Source organism: Octopus bimaculoides, chromosome 5 (assembly GCF_046866305.1).
Source record: "Octopus bimaculoides isolate indiv1 chromosome 5, ASM4686630v1, whole genome shotgun sequence".
Taxonomy (NCBI): domain Eukaryota; kingdom Metazoa; phylum Mollusca; class Cephalopoda; order Octopoda; family Octopodidae; genus Octopus; species Octopus bimaculoides.
In genome coordinates this window covers 19,931,286-19,953,943 of record NC_142932.1, presented here as the reverse complement: position 1 = coordinate 19,953,943, position 22,658 = coordinate 19,931,286, and the positions used below count along the sequence as shown (strand labels likewise).

The 22,658-nt window shown below is 37.3% G+C and overlaps 1 protein-coding gene across 1 annotated transcript in view; it reads left to right on the top strand.

Annotated features, from left to right (window-relative positions):
• Positions 1-22,658, top strand: part of LOC106871066 (pleckstrin-2) — a 113,715-nt gene that overhangs the window by 75,764 nt on the left and 15,293 nt on the right. The window contains exons 3-6 of the mRNA XM_014917335.3: positions 15,034-15,162; positions 16,750-16,805; positions 20,277-20,368; positions 21,193-21,365. Coding sequence (XP_014772821.1) covers positions 15,034-15,162; positions 16,750-16,805; positions 20,277-20,368; positions 21,193-21,365 — 450 coding nt within the window. The remainder of the gene's footprint in view (positions 1-15,033; positions 15,163-16,749; positions 16,806-20,276; positions 20,369-21,192; positions 21,366-22,658) is intronic.

The window sequence follows — 22,658 nt, the reverse complement described above, 5'->3', positions numbered from 1 at the left end:
TTTCTGCATCTTAGCACATATCTTGTATAAAGTTTCACCTTGTTATTGCTATATACTTTGTTAGCTGTATAGCTGTAAAAATAGAATGGCAGTTCATTCACTCGTTCATTCATTCCCATTTTCATTGAGTGTTTGCCAGAATCAAATATGCTTTTTAAGGCTATTTGTTGCATCTCGAGTGTCATAAATGGGAAGTATAACAGGTTTCTATACATCTTGGGTTGTGGTTTTGTTTTCATCTTACCATGCTATGTATGCCTTCATGAACAGAATGTTCATTTTTGTCCTTTTTTACACAGGAATTTATTATTATGCATGTTTATTTATATTATTATTGTAAACACTGATGCTTTACTGAAAACTATGTCTTTGAATTCATTCATGCCTCATTTGGTGCAGCCTATAAATTCCTTTCAGGTTTTCTTTCCTTTCTCAATTTCTCTGACGCTAGAGCTAATCTTTGTAAGTTGGCAATAAATATCAGAAAGTAATAGAAACTAAAGCAAAACTTCCAAGTGAGACAAGAAAAGGACATTGCACCCTAATGATTAATGGACTTTGAATGAAAATTTCTTGTCCATATTTTCCTTCTAAGTTTATACAAATAGGTAATCACTTTGCTACCATTTAGTTTGGGGTGTAGTCCCACTGCGCAGCACCTTGGGCAGGTATCTTCTACTATAGTTCTGGGCCAGCCAATGCCTTGTGAGTTAAATTGGCAGATGGAAACTGAGTGGAAGCCCTGTGTGTGTGTATACCTGCCTGCATTTGTGTTTGTTCCACTCCAACGCTTGACGATGGGTGCTGGTTTGCTTATGTCCCAGTTACATAGAAGTTCAGCAGAAGACGCTTGAAGGGTTTGTTTGACTGAAACTCTTCCTGCAAAGTGGTGCATTTAGCATTGGCTGCAGACCAATGATCAAAACACAAGATAAAAGACAAAAAAAAAAAAAAGTAAGTAATGGCTTCAATATAATTTAAATGTACCGGGGGTGGGAGGAATAGCAAAAGCAACTTATTGCAGTGAGACATTGTATTGGGTAACTTAGCAACATCTTTGTGTATTTTTTATTCTTTTATTTGTTTTAGTTATTTGACTGCGGCCATGCTGGAGCACTACCTTTAAGTCGAACAAATCGACCCCAGGACTTATTCTTTGTAAAGCTAGTGCTTATTCTATTGACCTCTTTTGCCGAACTACTAAGTTACAGGGTCGTAAACACACCAAAATCGATTGTCAAGCGATAGTGGGGGGGGGGACAAACACAGACTCACAGACACACACACACACATGTATGACGGGCTTCTTTCAGTTTCCGTCTTCCAAATCCACTCACAAGGCTTTGGTCTGCCTGAGGCTATAGTAGAAGCCACTTGCCCAGGGTGCCACACAGTGGGACTGAACCTGGAACCATTGTGGTAAGCAAGCCACCACGGCCACTCCTGCATGTATTAAGATAATTAATTTTGATGAAATACTTATCTGAAGAACACTGTGCAGAGTTGTTTTTATTGTCACTTAAATTTAGGTCAGCTCAAATCAAGCAGCTTTAAGATCAGTGACATTCCAGCTGTGATTATCTTTTTGTATGCATTTATAATCAATGTTTCTTCCTTCTTTCCTTTCTTTTCTTTCATTATTTTTCTTTCCTTTCATTATTTTTCTTTCCTTTCATTATTTTTCTTTCCTTTCATTATTTTTCTTTCCTTTCATTATTTTTCTTTCCTTTTTTTTTTGATAGTTTCAGGCAGGGTCATGTAGTTAAGTTTCTCTTCCTAGGCTCATGGTCTTCGATTTAATCTCTCTACGTGGTACCTTGGTCTTCTACTATAGCCTCTGTCTTTGCAGGAAGAGATGGAAACTGAAAGAAGCCCATTTTGTACGTGTGATGTGTATTTAATCTTTTTTAAAACCAAAACGATGCAAGTTAGAAAAACGAATAATACAGCTCGATGGTTTGGAAACAGCGTAGGGTGTTGAAAGGAAGGAATTTAGTCATAGAAAATCTGCCTCTATGAATTCTGCTCGACCCTCACAAGCATGGAAAAATAGACATTAAAATGATTATGATGAATAGGATGTTATTGGGAGTGGATTAGACTGTTATTTCTAGTGGTCTGAGTCATTGCATATAAGCTCTATGTGTCAGGATTTGTGTATGTGAACAAAGTGCTTAAAATCTGAAGGCCACTTTACTGAGATACTTGTTCAACAAATAGCTACTGATGTTGGCATTCATTGAGTAAAAGTCAGTTGTATGTGGGTGTACTCTCTATCTCTTTCTCTCTCTCTCTCTTTCTCTCTCTCTCTCTCTCTCTCTCTCACACACACACACTGACAGATATACACATGTATAAACATACATACACTTGTATGTATAAATATGTAAAATGGTTGGTATTAGGAAAGACATCCAATCATAGAAACCATGCCAAAATAAAATGTATGAAGAAAACATGGTTTCCTGTCCAAATATGATAGATCAGTTATTCCAAATATAAACTGACTTGGATTGTGATGACTCATTTAACCCATGCTAGCATGAAAACGAGGTAAATGATGATGTTTATGATGGTGTGTTTGTATATGTATTGTGTGTGTGTGTGTGTTTGACCGTTGACTGAACACTATTCAATTTTTTTTCTCCGTGTTTTTCTCCTTGTCTCCGTATTCTTTCTGTTGAAGAGCGTAGCTCGAAACGTCAAAGACTTTCCGTATTCCCGAGCGTCATACTAATACATCCTTTTGTTATTTACACCACCTGTCCTCGTCTGTTGTTGTTTTTTCGTACATTCTCCCATATATATATATATATATATATATATATATATATATATATATATATGCATTATATGTGTATTAATATGTATTGTGTCATCATCAATATTTAATATCTGTTTTCCATGCTGGCATGGGTTGGATGGCTTGACAAGAACTGGCAAGGCGAGATTTCACACCAGGTTCCATAGTCTGCTTCAGCTTAATTTCTACAGCTCGATGCCCTTGCTAATGCCAACCACTCTACAGAATGTTCTGGGTACATTTTACATGGCACGAGCGCCCACATCAATGCTTTTCATGTGGCACCTTGGTTTTAGTATATCAATTCTGTTGTGGTGGACAGGTTTTATTGAGTACACCAATGTGCCACATATCTGTCGTCTGTCATCTCCTTTGTGCGGTTGTAATTTGATTATGTGTATATTTTTTATGTGTGTATATATGTATACATATGCATCTCTCTGAGGGAGGGGCATAAATACTACAATGTCTTTTCTTGCAAGTTACTTGGTGACCTCACTAGTGCTGGTGCCACAAAAAAAAAACACTCAGTACAATATGAAGTGGTTGGCATTAGGAAGGGCATCCAATCATAGAAATCTTGCTGAAGTAGATATTGGGGCTAGATTCTCTTTTATTCTTTTACTTGTTTCAGTCATTTGACTGCGGCCATGCTGGAGCACCGTCTTTTAGTCAAGCAAATCAACCCCAGGACTGATTCTTTGTAAACCTAGTACTTATTCTATTTGTCTCTTTTGCTGAACCACTAAGTTACGGGGATGTAAAAGCACAAGCATCAGTTGTCAAGCAATGTTGGTGGTGGGGTGACAAACACAGACACACAAATACATATATATATATATATATATATATATATATATATATATATATAATACAAATAATATATGAGTATATGTGTATATACATACATGTATGTACATACCTACATCTACATGTATATATAGATGCATATCTGGGTACAGGACATACACACACACGACAGGCTTCTTTCAGTTTCCATCTACCAAATTCACTCAGAAGGCTTTGGTTGGGCTAAGGCTATAGTAGAAGACACTTGCCCAAGGTGCTACACAGTGGGACTGAACCCGGAACCATGTGGTTGGTAAGCAAGCTACTTTATTTCATTAAATATTGGCCATTAAGGCCTTACAAAGAGGGGACGAGCAAGGACAGACAAACATAAAGTAGCTGTGGGTTGGACACAAACATTAATGAGATGAGAGTGATAACAAAAAGATGAAATAAAGATGGGAGGGGTACCGGCGCCCGCTGACTGATAGCCCCTTAAGCAAGCTACTTATCACACAGCAACTCATGCATCTATATATTCACTACATATATTTTAAAGTTTAATTTGTCATAGCATTGCATATACATAAGTTTCATTTGAAAATTTCCTGGTGCTGTGTCTATTTTCACATGAAATATACTCCATAGTTCAAAATTGAGTTAGCTTGTAACCTTTTAACATTCAGATTACTCTGTTAAATATAATGCTTATTTATTCATATTGCTTTGAATTAGTTATGCTGTATGTTGTAGCATTGAGATTTCAGTGATGTGCTTCCTTTATTTTTAGAATAATATTGTAGTATAGGTGTGAGAGGCCAGATCTGGCCAGTGTTAACATAAAACAGGTGGAATATTTGAGCTGGATATGGCCAGTTGAACTTCTAAAGTGTTAAACCACATATCAGAATCTTAAATATGTTGCTATCTGTAGATTTGATCTCTGAGTTTAGAGAAATGGGCTTAGTTTGATTTCTCCAAGCTGGCATTCTCATAGTTAAAGATGAATATGTACCTCTAGACACTGTATATCAGCTAATTTTTTTCTTCTCTGAAGCTGGAAATTCAAGTTGTTTAAATGTGTTAAAACCATTAACACTACCAGGTTAGAAAACCATTTGGGATCACAAATTCTGAGGCGTTCATGTTTTTATTCTCAATGAATTGAACTGTTTCTTCCCAAAGTGTGAATACTCTATCTGGCATAGTACCTCAACTGAACCAGCAAAAATTGTTGAATTAAAGTGAGTTTCCATATCAATTCTCTGATTCCAACAAATGGTAGAGAAAGTGATAGTGGTTCGCTCTCTGAGACAAGATAATGTGTACTGTTTTGACCATGGGAGCCATCATTTCCTTCAAATTTAATGTTTTGCGGTGGGGCAGTGTAGAGTTAGAGGCAACCATATATTGTGGTACTGGTGGTGATGTTGATGGGGTCATTGTAGAGTAGGAGGCAACCATATAATGTGGTGGCAGTGATGAGAGTTATTGTAGAGGCAAGTTATTGTATAATGTGGTGGTGGAGGATTGTAGAGCAGGAGGCAGCCATATAATATGGCAGTAGTATTTGGGGGGGGGGGGCAGTATTTGATTGCAGGTATAAAAATATGATTTTAAAAAATGGGTTAAAAATAATTTTTTAAAAATATGGTAAAACAAAAAACAATAAAATTGTGTCTAAAACCTAAAGCAAATGAAAATGTGAATGTCTCATATTGATTTAATTTGTAACTTCATTTAGCTGGACTGGTTTTACCCGAAACTATCATTGTTAAGCCGAATTATATAAAATATTAGTGGCATACTTTCAAATTGGTAACAGTTCAACATTTGAATATTTTTGTTTATTTTGATTTTTTTAATACTTTTATTTAATTTTTTTGTTTGTTTGTTTGTTTGACAATGTCTAAGTGCTGGAAACTTCAGTGACTAACAGTGTTAGTCACTATGTAAGAAAAGAGCTCGTTGGAAGTCCTTATTTTGTACTCAATACAAAAGGAGTAGAGAAGCATAGAACTACTGATGTACATTCTGGCAGGGGAAGATTAGTAACACTATGTACTGTTTATATAGCTTGCGAAGGCACGTGACTTAGTGGCTAGGGTATTTAACTCACGATTGGTTATGAGTTCAATTCCTGGCAGTGTGTTGTGTCCTTGAGCAAGACACTTCATTTCACGTTGCTCCAGTCCATTCAGCTGGCAAAAAATGAGTTGTACCTGTAGTTTAAAGGATCTATGTTAAGGGTACATTTGTCTGTGGAGAGCTCAGCCACTTGCGTGTTAATATCATGAGCAGGCTGTTCCGTTGACCATATCAACTGGAAGGTTGAGGTTATAACATGGACTGTTTAGATGTCTTGTGATTGGTTGAAAGTTATACCGTGTACTGTTTAGAAGGTTTGTGATTGGTTGAAAGTTATACTATATAAACATAACTTCTTATATTCTACTTAGTTTAACACCACTACCAGCTCCTTGGGTACTTTTAGTCAACTCATTATCATATTTAGGGACCAGGCCTTCTCTGTTCTCATTCTATCTAGAGTTGGTATAAACTTCAACCTCCTCACCCATTTAGGATGCTCTGCAAGTGCCATGTTATTGTCCAGCTTTCTTCAAAAAACTTATAAAAATGCAATCAGTATAGTTGGTGTCATGAAGACATATGGCCTAATTTGTTTGGGTGTTTATGTCCATTATTGTATGAGCCCTGGATAGGCTGATCCAACAGAGCTATTGTATGGTTTTTCTAATTTTTTTAAAAAACAGAACAGTCTAGTTTGAAGGACATTCAGCTGTTGTTTCTTGTCATGTAACCACTTAGGTGTACATGTTCATGCATGGTTGATTAGGCATTCCATTTTGTTTTAAATCTTTTTATTTTGCTAGTCACATTCCAAACAAATCATGACCTTGTCTTCCTTAAAAAAAAAAAAAAAAAATCACGTCTTTCTGTGCTGATCATTAGCATTTGAACTTCCTAGTCCTTGAAGAGGTGTGATTTTATTTCATTGACTGAACTTTTATTTTCAGATCATAAAGATATGTCCGCATTTCGTCCTCTTTCACCAGATTGGAAAAAAAAAAAAAGTGTTTCCTCCTTAGCTTGAAATGCTTCCAGTAGATCAGAGCAGATTTTCACTCTTTTCTCCTTCAAATCTGGGGTCAACTGCTTAGGTTGCATACACTCTCTGACACCCAAAGTCTTTCCACTTCTTCTATAATGCATTGTGGCGACAGTCCAATTTTGTAGTAAGCTAACAGAATCTGACTTGTCTGTCCATATGAAACAATCCATGCACTTGCTAGTGTGTTGTCAGTGGTCACAGTTGATGGTCTCCCATTGTGTGGTCTGTCTTCAGTGCTGGTTGCCCTTTTCTTTAACTCTTCAGCATTTAAGCTGGCCATATCCAGCCAAAATATTCTACTTGTTTAATGCTCAAACTCGCTAAATCTGGTCTCTTACACCTACCTGACAATGTCATATAAAAAGTAAACGATCACATCATTGAAATCTCAGTTACAAGATAATGCATGATCAATTCAAAAGAATGTGAATAAATAAGCATTACATTTGACAGAGTAATCTGAATGCTGAACGGTCAAACTTCTTCATCCACCTGGGTGCATAGCTCTTGCTAGTGGTGTCATCGCCATCAACAACTAGTAGCCTTCTGTTGGTATCAGATAGCTTGCAACACTCATCAAGAACTCATTGACAACACTTTACTTCTTTTTGAAATCCATTATTTTCCTGGAATGAAAAAGAACTACAAGAGTTACTCTGCAGGAAGAGTTACACTACCAGCATATTCTTTTATTCTTTTATTTGTTTCAGTCATTTGACTGTGGCCATGCTGGAGCTCCGTCTTTAGCCAAGCAAATCGACCCCAGGACTTATTCTTTGTAAGCCTAGTACTTATTCTATCGGTCTATCTTATTTCCTTATTGCCCACGAGGGGCTAAACATAGAGGGGACAAACAAGGACAGACAAATGGATTAAGTCGATTACATCGACCCCCCCAGTGCATAATTGGTACTTAATTTATCGCCCCCGAAAGGATGAAAGGCAAAGTTGACCACGGCGGAATTTGAACTCAGAACGTAATGGCAGACGAAAAACCGCGAAGCATTTTGCCCGGCGTGCTAACGTTTCTGCCAGTCTATCTTGCCGAACCACTGAGTTACAGGGACATAAACACACCAGCATCGATTGTCAAGCGATGCTGGGGGACAAACACAGACACACATACGCATGCACGCACACACACACACACACACACACACACACACACACACACACACACACACACACACACTTCTTTCAGTTTCCATCTACCAAATCCACTCACAAGGCTTTGGTCGGCCCGAAGCTATAGTAGAAGACACTTGCCCAAGGTGCCACGCAGTGGGACTGAACCCGGAACCATGTGGTTGGTAAGCAAGCTACTTACCACACAGCCACTCCTGCATATGCAAAATATCATCTAGTAAAAATATTATGCTCACTTTTGTATTATTTTCAGGTATAACTCTCATACAATATTTAATGTGTTAAATGATATGTGTAAATGTGTAGACTGTTTAATGTGGTATGTAAAGTTTGTGTATATATAGACTGCTTAATGTGGTCAGTGAAATGTGAATGTATAGAATGTGAGGAATGCAGTAGGTGATCATTGTATGTAAAATGTTATGTCATGTCAACAGAAATGAGTATATGGTGTGGTGGTTGTTTAACCCTCGGTCACCTTTGATATGCAAACCTTTGATGAAAGGGTATTCCAGCTATGACTATCTCAACTGTGTGCACCTGTGTATGTGGAGACTACAGGAATCACATTCTCCATTGTATCCTATTTTAAAGACAGTATGGTGAGATTTGTAGAGTAGTTGGCTGTTATTTCTTGCAAGTCCAGTTACCACATAGACTTGTATTGTTAGTGAAAAGTGTGTATATGTATTGTGCGTGTGTATGTGTATATACATATACTCTTTTACTTGTTTTAGTCATTTGACTGCGGCCATGCTGGGGCACCGCCTTTAGTTGAGCAACTCGACCCCAGGACTTGTTCTTTGTAAGCCTAGTACTTATTCCATTGGTCTCTTTTTGCTGAACCGCTATGTTACGGGGACGTAAACACACCACCATCGGTTGTCAAGCGATGTTGGGGGGACAAACACAGACACACAAACATATACACACACACATACACATATATATACATATATACGACAGGCTTCTTTCAGTTTCCGTCTACCAAATCCACTCACAAGGCTTTGGTCGGCCCGAGGCTATAGTAGAAGGCACTTGCCCAAGATGCCACGCAGTGGGAATGAACCCAGAACCATGCCGTTGGTAAGCAAGCTACTTACCACACAGCCACTCCTGCGCCTACATATATATATATATGTATGTATGTGGGATCTTTTTTAAAACGGGGGCCCACATTTTTCATTAACGAAACACTTTGAAACTTGGAACACTGGTAGAATGTGTCATATAAAACATCTTTTTCTCTTAGTCTTCTTAAAAAAAAAAGAAATCCCTAAGTTATTCCATGTTAAAGTTGTCGTATTTCTGTAATTTCAACCAATCACTGACGTCCATTCAGCCGATATACATTAAGTGCCGACTACATAAAGAAACGATTCTGAAACAATTCTATCGGTGATAGGGTTAGGGTTAGGGTAAAAGAGCAAATTTAAAAAGAAAAAAGCAAATAAAACGAAGAAAAAAAAAAGAAAATGAAAAAAGCAAATTTAAAATGAAAAAAGCAAATAAAATGAAGCTATGGCTTAATCAGCCAAAGGAGTAAATGTAAACAACTGAATACTTGTCAGTGATTGGTTGAAATTATTGAAATAAGACAATTTTTTACATGAAATAAATTCGAATACAAAAATATTTTTCTGTTCTATAACACAAAATAGATAAGTATACGAAGTTTGAAAGTCTTTCGGTACCAAAAACACTACGTAAAACATTAATGAAAAATGTGGCCCCCGTTTTAAAAAAGATCCTGTGTGTGTGTGTGTGTGTGTGTGTGTATATATATAAATTGATACACATACACACGTGTGTGTGTGTATATCTAACCCCCCCCCCCACCTCCTGACCACACTTCAAGTATCTAAATTATTTGGTCATTTAAAGCTGTTTGTATGACAAAAAAAATGATATTTAAGGAAGGAGAAATGGGAGGGGATGGAAAATAAACGAAACATTTAAAAACAATATTTTCTTTTTTCTTTTTTTCCCTTTTTTTTTTCTTTTTTTTTTTTAGACTTTTCAATAATTTGTTGGGTGTGTGATTCAGAGGAAAGCACTTCTCTAATTACAACAGTATTTAGGGCTGGCCCTACATCTCTGCTCCTGCATGTACATAATCACTTTTTTTCACTTGAAAGTTCTCAGCACTCTCTGGAAAATGTCAACTGAATTCCTAAAAGAACTTTACCCCACCCTTAATTCCCTCACCCCCTTTTTATGTTTCTGTCTCTCTGTTTGTCTCTCTATCTGTCTCTCTCTCTCTCTCTTTATTTGTCTCTCTCTCTCTCTATTTATCTTGCATCTCTCTGTTTCTCTCTGTGTGCATCTCACTCCGTCTCTCTGTGTCTCTGTCTCTCTCTCTCTCTCTGTCTCTGTGCGTCTCTCTCTCTCTCTCTCTCTCTCTGCGTCTCTGTCTCTGTCACTGTGCATCTGTGTGTGTGTGTCTCTCTCGCTCTCTCTCTCTCTGTCTGTCTCTGTTTCTCTCTGTCTATCTCTCTGTTTCTCTCTGTCTCTCTCTCTCTCTGTCTCTCTCTCTCTCTCTCTGTGTCTCTCTCTCTGTCCGTTTCTCTCTCTCTCTCTCTCTTTGCGTCTCTGCCTCCGTGCGTCTCTGCGTCTCTCTGTCTTTGTGCATCTCTTTCTGCGTCTCTCTTTCTCTCCATTTGTCTCTCTCCCTCTCTCTCTCTCCATTTGTCTCTCTCTCCCTCTCTCTCTCCATTTGTCTATGTGTCTCTCTCTCCGTTTGTGCGTCTCTCTCTGTACGTCTCTCTCTCTGTCTTTGTACGTTGTTCTCTCTTGGTCTCTGTACATCTCTCTATATATGCCTATGTCTCCCTTTGTCTCTTTCTCTCTCTCTCTCTCTCTCTCTCTCTCTCTTTCCATTTGTTTATGTGTATCTCTCTCTCTCCATTTGTCTATGTGTCTCTCTCTTTCCGTTTCTTTGTCTCTCCCTTTCCGTTTCTCTGTTTCTTTTCGTTTCTCTGTCTCTCTATCCGTTTGTCTTTCTCTCTCTCTCTCCATTTGTCTTTTTCTCTCTCTATTTGTCTCTCTCTCTCTCTCTCTCTCACTGTTTTTTTCTGTATTTGCCTCTTTTTCTCTGTGTGTGTCTCTCTCTCTCTCTCTCTCACTGTTTGTCACTCTCTGTCTATCTCTCTCACTCACTCTATTTGCCTCTTTCTTTCTCTTTGTCTCTCTTCGTCTCTCTTTATAAACAGTTGGTCTCATCCATATTTTTTAACTGTTTGTGTCTGCTTAAATGAATGAAAGACTTCACTTCCCTCTCCCTCCTACTCTGCTGGTATTAGTAATCAGACTTATGGAAGGAGATCTGTCCAGTTAATCACTCAGTGAGCAGTTGAAACTGTTACTGGATCCCCCTCCCCACGACCCACCACCACTAAGTTTTCTCTTCTTTCTTGGACTGACATTTTCCAGTTGATTAATTGAGAATGGTGAAATCAGAAACTGAACCCAAAGACTGAACTGCTGTGACCCTTATTTCCTGTTCTCTCTGAAGACTAACATAGCACAGGCTAACCTCTCCTCCCACTTAGGTAGCTTGATCTAATGGAGGGTTCTGTAGGTGGTTACTAGTTCTGCTAGAAATAGCAACCAAATCTTATCTGCTTACCACCTTGAAAGAAAAAAATGGTATATGGAAAGAAGACAGTGGTTATGGCTAGGAAGCCCTTGATTACAGTTTCACATGGTCAGTGCTAGCCGAGGGTGAATAAATAACTTAATCTACCTGTTGTTTATGCATGCACTAATCAGAGGTGATCTAATCTGGTCTTTTTATTTCAGAACTGCCTAATTTTTCAGGTTTACTTACTCATAATGATTAATTTCTTGATATTTATAGGAGAGAGGTAATGAAATTGTGTGACAATATTTTCTCAAGGACCTGATATTGTTAGTGTAATGGCATGGTTTATGTCTTTCATTATTGGCTCACAAACTGTGTTTGGTTGTAAATGTGAGATCTCTATCTGCAGAGAAGCATGGTAAATATTTTATGCATAGCAGCTAGATGAACTAAGATGGTTTAGAATTGGTTTTCCTGGAAAGGATAAAATATTTATGCTGGATTTGAATTGCTAAGTCACGAGAGAGTATTCTAACTGCATATACATTTAACTGTTTCATCTCAACCCCAACAGGAACGAAACATTGAACAATTTAACTAAAGACACAGTGCAGCTATTAAATCAAGATCGCTGAAAGCAAATTATACGAAAATAAATTGGCAGATATTCCATATGAGTACATACTGAGATAGCTATGTGGATGTAGTAGACTCATACATTGTATTTTACGTAACCAGTCACAGTATGGAAGAGGAAAATAGTTAAGTGGATTTATGTATCAAAAATAGTTCAGTATTTCTGTTAGAGGTCTGTTTGATCTGTGTGTCATAAATAGTTGTCTGGTAAACTGAAATTCTGGTTTCAGGTTCAGTTCCACTGCATGGAAATTTGGCTAAGTGGATTTGGTTGACAAGAAGTGTGTGTGTGTATTTGTGTGCGTTTTGTGTGTACCCTTGTCTAGACGTCACAAGACAGTTGTAAATGAGCATCGTCGTCATACAAGTGAGGTTGTTTCTTTCTAGTCTTCCATGAGAAATATTACTTTGCTTGGAAACTGAGAGATGGTGATAGGAGATCTACATCCACAAATTCCATCTGACCACGTGAGCATGGAAAAGTGGATGTTAAATGATGAGGCATCAAGTTAATATCTTGATTATTATCTCCCTGTTTAATAATCCAATTGAAGTTGTATATTATTTTGACAAGTACTGAGTCTGGAATGAGTTTATTAATATATTACCAGTATTATAAGGCATGAACCATAAATCTCACTAAAATCAATAAAGAGATTTGAAAATGTAGCAATCATGCATGTACATACACATATATCTACCACCTGTGTATTAGGAAATATTCTTCATTAATTTATATTCAAAAGGTCTTGAACACCATCCTACAAATGTATTGAATGTAAACAAACTTGTTTAATCAAAAAGCAGTTTATTAGAAATAATTGCGTACAAGAATGTGATTATAAAATTAACAAACATCTTTCTTTCCATTCAGTCTTTATCATTATAAAATATTTTTATAAAATATTTTTGACTAAAATCAATGAAAGGCATTCAGATGCAAACTTATCTTGATTTTTTGTTTCTTTTATCTACTTGGTCAGTTCTGTATATTCAAATTAATTTATTAAGATTGTAATATAATTCTTTGAGGGTTAAGTGGTACTCATCAAAGGTTATATATAGCTATGTATGTCCACACACAAGCTTGCAACACCAACCTGGAACCACCATCTTGTTCAGAATATCGACCGACAGGAAGTTGTCTTGAGACATATATCCACACGAATATCTTCTGTCAGTCACTTACTGAATCTTGAATGTCTTGCTTCTCTGAGCATCATCATAAGATTACAAGATTATCCACCATCTTTTCAATAACAACTTTGACTACCTTTTTCAATTTGATATTTCTACCATCCATGGATGTAATCATAACAACAAAAAATAGTGCAATACCTAAGACTTTCAGACACAGGACACTGCACCCTTCAAAAATTCCATTCTTTCCAACAAAAAATCACCAACACCACCCCTGACATGCTTATGTACCCTTTCCACTTTATAGCTCTTTGACTGTTCACTTTTTGACTTTTATTCTGGGTTGTTCCACTAACAAGTCTACAGAAGAAGACACCTGCCCAAGGTTTCACACAGTGGAACTGAACCTGAAATCATGTCATTGGGAAGTAAACTTCTTTACCACACAGCTATACTTATTGATGAAATAACTTTAACCCTTTAGCATTCAGATGACTCTGTCAAGTATAATGCTTATTTATTCACATTGTTTTGAATCAACCATGTGTTGTCTTGCAGCTTCAAGATTTTGATAATATGATTGTTTACTTTTAAAATGATGTTGGGTAAGTGTGAGAAGCTGGATCTGGATAATTTGAACATAAAACGGGTAGAACGGGTGGGCTGGATATATGGCTGGTTTAAAATGCTAAAGGGTTAATGTTTATTTCCACAGCTTCGAAGTTGGTGGAAGCAGTAGGCTGATGGGGGGAAGACTGGCACAGGCAGTAACACACCATCATGTCAGATAAGAAGCTATGATGTGGGACAACTGTTTGAACACTAAAATATGAATCTATGTTATGCTAAATTGATGCAACACAGCATGAATCACTGCAGTAAAAATACCAGTGCAAAATTACAAAATAACATCTGAATTTACTTTCCCCTTTTATACAATACCTTTTGGCTTAGATTATATTCTTAGATACCAATATTTCTATCTGAAGTAGCTGTATTTAGTTGTTGGCATCCACCTGTTTGCTTCTATTAACGTAGCTCGCATGTCATTCTGAATACCAACCAAACAGTAAACCTCTGACTTGATGCTTTAAAATTAGAACTTACTGCATCTAAACATATCACCGTAATTATGTAGGTTGAGTGTTTTGACATCCAATCTTGTAACTGATGTAATAATCTATTGCTTAAAATCTTTATTGGTCTGTCTCTACCATCACTAATATCTTTAACCACCGCTGACACATGTTACATTGTATTTTCACACAGGCATTGTTGTGTGGTTGAGAAGTTCACTTCCAACCACATTGTTTCAGGTTTGGTCCCATTGTGTGGCCCTTGGGCAAATATCTTTTACTGTAGCCCTGGGCCAACCTAAACCACATAAGTAGATTTGGTAGATGGATACTGAAAGAAGCCCTTTGAGTGTGCATGTGTGGGCTTGTGTGTTATGAAGACAATGAACACAACTGAATATTGATATACAAGTGGGAACGAGTTTTAACAAATGTATTAGTTTGATGCTTAAAAAAAAAAGAAAGTAGTTTTAACATTTCAGACATTATCCCTTTATTAGAAAATGAATGAGAAAAGGTGATTGGAGACAAAAAAAAAAAAAAAGTGGATTAAAGAGGGCAGGCTGGAATGTGGTTCTGTGGCAGTCCTGCAAGGATGAATATTTCACTGACCTTGTGGAAGTAGTTGAAAAATCTTTAATGGTTTATTCTGTCCAAGGTAAACTAATTAATTTTTCTGTTAATCATGTGGTGCCATTTGCTGATCTTTATTATTCTTTTATTTCAGGGGACTTTCAAAATATGTATGCCTTCTGGAGATCGGGAAATTTATCTTCAGGCTGCTGGAGAGGAAGAAAGGAATCAATGGGCACATGCTATTGGTGCAGTGATTCGCTCTCTCAGTACGATAAAACAGGTTTGTCTATTGCATTCACTTTCTACATACTAATGGCTCTTTATTAGTTACTGGGACTCCAGAATGGTTGTGCTGCCATGTAGCAAGCAATAAAATCTGTTTTAATCTCTGTAAAATAGCTTTTAATAACAACACTACCTCCACCCTCACCACCACCACTTTTATTATCCTTTCAAAATAGCAGTAACAATACTAATACAACCACTAACAGCAGCAGTATTAACACTACACCATCATCATCATCATCATTTAATGTCTGTTTTCCATGCTGGCATGGGTTGGAGGGTTTGACAGGATCTAATGAGCTGCAGGACTGCATCAAGCCTCAGTGTCTGGTTTGGCATGGTTTCTATTACTGGATGCCCTTCCTGACACCAACCACTTTACAGTGTGTGCTGGGTGCTATTTTTGTGCCACTGGCACTCGTGAGGTCACCAAGTAACCATCATATGCTTTAACAGTTTACTGCCAACCAAAATGATGTGACTGTGCTATATCTTGACTGCTAATTTTTACCAAGAGTTCTTTTACTATCCATGACAATATCATATGTTGTTTAAATAGTATATCTAGAAGCACATTATCAAATGTGTCCTTTTAACACAGTAAAGAAATTTGGCCATCACCACCATCTCTGTCTTTTCAGCTACTCTTTCAATCCTTACATCATACAAGGTAGCCATGTATCTCCTCTATGGGAAGACACCTGTGCTTGTCGCACTATCATACTGTCGCTTCTCAACACCTGGCATAAAGCCACCTTCCCCACTCACAAATACACCCTCCCTCCAACTCACTCACTAATGTTACTACAATGTTTACTATGCTGTGTATTGGTGAGAACCTAGTGCTGTGTGATACAGGAGACAGTAACCACTTTTTCCATAACTCATCTTCCTAATACATCCTTCCACCTGTGTTCATCTCTCACTTTATATCCCTCCCTTCTATCTCTCACCTTTTTTGTACTCTTGTAAACCTAACTAGCTACTCACCCTGTTCAGTCTGCTGTACCACTTATTCACTTATACTCACCTCCCTGTAACTTGAGGGTATGCCCTGACACATTTTCACTACTATCCTCTTTATGTCTCCTCTCCTCTTACTTTTTCCAACTGGATAGCCATGTATCTCCTCTACAGCACGACACCTGTTTCATTCCTCTAGCATACTTTAACCTCTCATCTCCTGGCACAAAGCTGCCTCCCTCGATACTACTCACATTCTCAGTTGAGGGGTCTCGTGAGTTACTTGGTGATCTTGCCAGTGTTGTTGCCATGTAAAAAGCAACCAGTACATTCTGTTAAGTGGTTGGCGTTAGGAAAACATTCACCTGTAGAAATCATGCCAGAGCAGACAGTGGACTTTGCTTCAGTCCTCTGGCTTGCCACATCCTGTTCCTGACATCACCATTCAATGGTGATGGTGATAATGAAGAATGTCCGGATGAAGCTTGGGTAAACTGAGATGAAATTGTGCCGATTGAAAGTTATATTTGCTACTTCTTCTGAAGTAATGGTTGTGTCGTTGGTGTTTGTAGCTGTAACTGAGAGATGTTTATGTTGATACACTGTTCTCTTTCTGCAGGTGTCATGTCACAGAAAAGTGCCGTTCCAACACTTTCGAGTTTATGCAAATGTTAGGTGAGTGGCAACTTTTATATATTATTTTGTTTGTTTCTGGCATTGCATCTCTGATCCCCTCCACTTTTCCTTCATTCTTCCTACAAGACTGTTTGACCCTTTCTAACCCCAAGGAAAGACCTTCAAAGTTTTCTTCTTGGGCCCAATGATGCTATAATTGATATCTGCAGTAAAGGATGATTAAGAAAATGCCACAGTACCTACTGCCCTGAAAAGGCTCTTGGGCTGCAATCAGTAGAAAAAGAACTTCAAAGGCCAGTTAAAGATTCCCCAAGTTTCTTAGCATTTACTGTGTACTGAAGACTATTGCTTAACATTCTTAGTAGAAGTAGAGTTACTGAAGATCAAAATGATGTATACTGGTGCAAAAAAAAAAAAAATGCTAGATCATTATACCTGATTCCTCAAGTAGCACAGATTGTAAAGTATCATATTGTTCCATTCTGAGTTCATATCCAGTCAAAATTCACTTCACTTTTCACTCTTAATAATCATTCAATAATTTTTTGTTGGCCAATCTATTACAGTTTTTTAAAGTTATAACATGAAGAGGAATAAGAAGTTAGGAGCATTCTCATGATATTTGTAGCTCTCTCACTTCCCCAAACAGGTGAAACTTGTTCACTGACATTTTACTTGAAGTTTACTTGAAGGTTAAGTAGAAGTTCCTGTTATAATAGCTGCAGTTTAAAACAAGTATTAATAGCAGTATGTCTGGAGATGAACGGTAGAGCAAATCGAAGTTTGAATAACTCTTCTATATGTTAATCTCTCTCTCTCTCTCTCTCTGCTTGATTGCACCTCGTTTCTTTTCTGCTACTGCACCATATGTACCTTTTCGATTTTCTGTAGATTTAGCCCTACTAAGAATGCTAAGCAATAGTCTTCAGCACATTATTATTTTTTTTTCTGATTACTGTCCAAAATGCTTCTCAGGTGTTGTATTTTCTGATCATCCTTTATTGCATGTATAGATTATAGCAACACCATAAGGTCCAAGGAAAAAAAATTATGGATGTTTTTCCATGAGGCCAGGTTTAATGGTGACCTTTCTCTGAGCTATATTGCTGTAGCACTATTTCCAGAGTTGTTGATAATGGAGAAAGATTAGTGTGTGGAAACTTTATTTAGATTGATTCCCAGTGTTTTGAGTTCAATTCCTTTGAAGTAGAAGCTCTCAGTTATCCTCTAAAAAGAAGTGCAATAAACCAAGGGGTCTTCTGTGAGAAATAGTCTTGTGGTGTATAAAATCATTACAGATTTTTTTTTTTTAAAGCTAGTAGTAAGTTGTATTATACATGTTCAGATATTTGCATACACTTGCAAACTGTTTTATCATTATTATATGTCCCTTTTGCCATGCTGGCAAGAGCTGTACAATTTGACAGGAACCAGTGAGCTAGAGGTCTGCACTGATCACTGAACTCCATTGTGTAACTTGACATGGTTTCTACAGCTGGATGTCCTTAATTTCAACCACTTTACTGTGTGTACTGGGTGCTTTTTTTCTTTTTTTTTTTTGTAAGATAGTTGTTAGGTTGGGTAAAGTGGCTTGCTGTAGCTTATCCATTGATTTGGAGTTACAATGCAATAAAACCATGTTGTTAAGAACCAAGAAGCTGAGACTTTGAAGAGGACGGGTTATGTGTGAAGTGGTACCATTGATATCTTTTTTAAATCCTTTGAATGTATACCATATTTACATGTGTATAAGTTGCACTATGTTATGCTTAATTTTAACTGAAAAAAACTGAGGAGTGACTTATATACAGGGCAAAGTTGATGTCAAGTTTGAATATGAAGGAAGGAAATTTTGTATTAAGATTTAACACTAAATTAGGGATGCAACTTATGATTCATGAGTAAATATGATATGTGGAGTGAAATAGTTCCAATTGAGACTTGAAACCACAGTGTCAGCTCTTTAAGCAACTTAAAGTGAGAATAATGTAAGCATCTGGTTGGAGTTTTGAAATATTTTAGAATTACTAGCAGTAGCAGCAGTTCTGTGATGTGATTGCTTTGGTGAACTGTACCAGCATATGGTTCCCATTAACAGCTCTGTAGATTGGGTTAACAAGGTGACTGACCTTTTTAACCAGTTTACAGTTATACTGTTGGCGCAGCCAGTTGTGACATGCATTTCAGGACTACACACTTCACAGAACTAGTATTTATTTTTAGTTTCTATATTGTTCAGTGGATGAAAGATTATAAATGCTGGATAGTGTTCTGCAACTTTCAGTAATAACTTTTCCACAGAAGTTCTACTACCAATTTCCTGTCATTTAAGTGAATTAAAACACATGGAATAGTATCTTCTTTAAAAATAATGACATGTCACATTTGATTTAAAATCATAAACTATGATTTGCTAACACCATATATTTATCTGTATGTGCGTATACATACACTCATACTTTTTTAATAATTGGAAGAAGTTAGAATGATTCAAGGACTGAGAGTTTCATGCCTTGGAACTTACCAATGCACAAACTCTCGGTCCTTTAATCACTCTGTAACTTCTGCTGTTTATTATTAAAATACATGTTTTCAATTTTATTTTCGTGTTTGCATCACCGAACCTATATATATATATATATATATATATATATATATATATATATATATATATATATATATATATATATATATATATATACCCTGAATTGTGGTACAATATGGACAGATTTCTGAATACGGATGAACTTTTTTGTAAATATAACAATTTAATGAATAAGCATATTACTATGGATTATACCAAGTGGACTTTCCCTTTTTCTCTCTCCTTTTCTTCTTTGTGATTTCTCCTTTGTGATGTAATCTTGGGACGGAATATATTTGCAGCTGAAGATAGCTTTAAACCCTTCTGTATATCAATTATATACTCATATAATGATGCAACGACTGTTTGTGTATAAAGCTTGAAACGTGTGCCGCGGAATCCTTTGTGTTTTGTTTTCATTTTATGTTTTAATATATTCTTTCACCTCGGCCACTATCTGGCATATACCTCTAAAATTTGCAATATATATATATGTATGTATGTATGTATATACTTATTGAATTTATTTACTGATACTGTTGTACATAGGGTAATGTGTTTGAAAGTTGTGGTTTCTTTGGTTTGTTTGTTGCCAAACAACACATATTTTAGGGCTGTTGATACTACTGGATTGAATGGTACTGCCCAGGTGTTGAAACCATAATGATATCCATGAGGCAGCTGATGATGGAGGTATGTTAGATTGTTGGTATGGCTGTTTTTGTATATGCGGAATAGTATTATAACACATCCTTTTGATATATATATAAATGCATACCCTTCAAACAGAAGGAATTTAATATTCCTCTCCCCTTCACTATTATACTACATTATTCTCTAGCTTATTGTGTTCCCTTTTATTACAATAAAATATTTAGTGTGACATTATTTCCAACTTCTGCATTTTCTTTTTCTCTTGACTCCAGTGAAATAATTGGTACAATCCAAGAGCCTGGTGCTGGGGTTGAACTTGGCATGCACTTACGAGGTGGAGTTGTGTATAGAAACTGTTTCCAAGGTAAGAAGAATTAGCTTGTACCATCTTAAATCATTTTGTGTGTGTATGTGTTTGCAGAGATGGCTTGTGCCATCATGTGAGAGTGTGGAGAAATAGCTTTTTTAGTTTTAGTTTTTATTGTTTTGAGAAGGCTAGACTGGACTGGTCAAGTGGATAGTGATACTGAATCTTTGAGCTGAGGGTCAACTTTGCTGGTTTCAGAAAAATATCATCATTGCATTAGCATCTGCTTTTCTATGCATGCATGAGTTGGACAAAATATTGTTGAGGTGGATTTTCTACAACCAGATGCCCTTCACACCTCCAATCCTTGTTTCTAAGTAAGGTAATATTTCCCCAGACCAGGCATGTTTTCATGGAAGATTGGAAATGGGCACCACTTGCTTGAGAGTGATGTTTTTTTATCACTATCACATGATGACAAGGCAAGGAGACAGTCACACACACACATACATGACGGGTTTCTTTCAGCTTTCATCTGCCAAATCCATTCACAAGGCTTTGATTGCCCTGGGCTACAGTGGAAGATGCCTTTCCCTCAGTTCCATATGATGGGAGTGAACTCTGAAACCATATGTTTGGGAAGCCTACTTCTTATCACACAGCTGGATAAATGTCTTGCACCACTTTGTCATGCTTTGATTTTGAGTTTGGACCCTTCCAAGGCTGACATTGGATTGTTTTCTTCCTGAGATCATTCTCACAGCTAGCCAATGTATGAAACTATCTGTATATTCCTTATGTGTTTGTTCAATTTACCACGTTTAAATTGAACTCGCAGTGTCCTTTTCCTTAGCATCTCTTATTGTTTATTTTCGCTGCAGGTTGTGATTTAGTCAACTGGCTGCTAAGGTGGTCAGTTGTTCGAAACCGAGAGGATGGTGCTGCCATGGCCCAGACTCTGTTGAAGCTGGGCCATCTGCAGGAGATTGAACTCAATGATGGTTCTGCTATTGCTGGTGAAAGGTTTAAAGATGGTGAGAGTCTGTACAGATTTGTAAGTGTTCAATAATTATTTTTACCATTCTTTCATAAAACTGACTTGTCGTTGGAATTTTGATAAAATAGTCTAAGTCAGTACTAGTTGAATAATTCACTGGTGAAATAACATGTCTGTCTGTTAGTCAACATATACTCTGTGGTATGTCTTTTTTAGCCCATGTGTGATAATCTCCTGGTTGAAAGGAATCTAACAATATCCTGCTTGGTTGAATTAATTTGAAGTGGAGGCGCAATGGCCCAGTGGTTAGGGCAGCGGACTCGCGGTCATAGGATCGCGGTTTCGATTCCCAGACCCGGCGTTGTGAGTGTTTATTGAGTGAAAACACCTAAAGCTCCACGAGGCTCTGGCAGGGGATGGTGGCGAACCCTGCTGTACTCTTCCACCACAACTTTCTCTCACTCTTACTTCCTGTTTCTGTTGTGCCTGTAATTCAAAGGGTCACACTGTGTCACGCTGAATCTCCCCGAGAACTACGTTAAGAGTACACGTATCTGTGGAGTGCTCAGCCATTTACACGTTAATTTCACGAGCACGCTGTTCCATTGATCGGATCAACTGGAACCCTCGACGTCATAAGCGACGGAGTGCCAACAACAACAACAAATTAATTTGAAAGATTGGGCTGGTTGCTCTTGACTGGTTTAGAATGTGAAGTATGATCCTCAACTAGATAGACAAAGTTAAAGCTTATTCTGAGTTCTAAATTTGTGAATTGCACCTAATTACTTAGACAACCACTTACATGCTTACAGGTCTACTTGACTGGGGTCTACCCTAAACATATGAATGTGTTATTAGAAAGAGGATTAGCTGAGTGGTTGAGAATTAGCTTCCCAACCACATGGTTTTGGGTTCAGTCCCACTGAGTGGCACCTTTCTGAATGGCACACCTAACAAAAATTACCTTGAAATTTTTTTGAAGTGTGGCACGCCTAATGATGAGTTACATCTCATGCAGCCCTCTTCTTGAGAAAGGTTGCCTGAACCTGTTCTACTCAGTAAGTGTTGCAGTTTAGGTATGCTTGTAGTAATGTTAGTATATCCTTTAAATTGCTATTAATGGCCAACTGTGAGAAACTCCTCCATAACTATAAAACCCTTCAGAAATTTATCCCATTTCAATGCATCTCTATTGAATAATCACTAAATTTCCAGTTTGTGCTTATGGTAAATTTTTTTACAGTAATAGAGTACTTAGTAGCACTAATCCAAAGACGATTGAAGGTAGGGATTGGATTGGTTCAATTATATCCTCGTTATCACTCCTTTCTTTTTGTAAAGCAGACC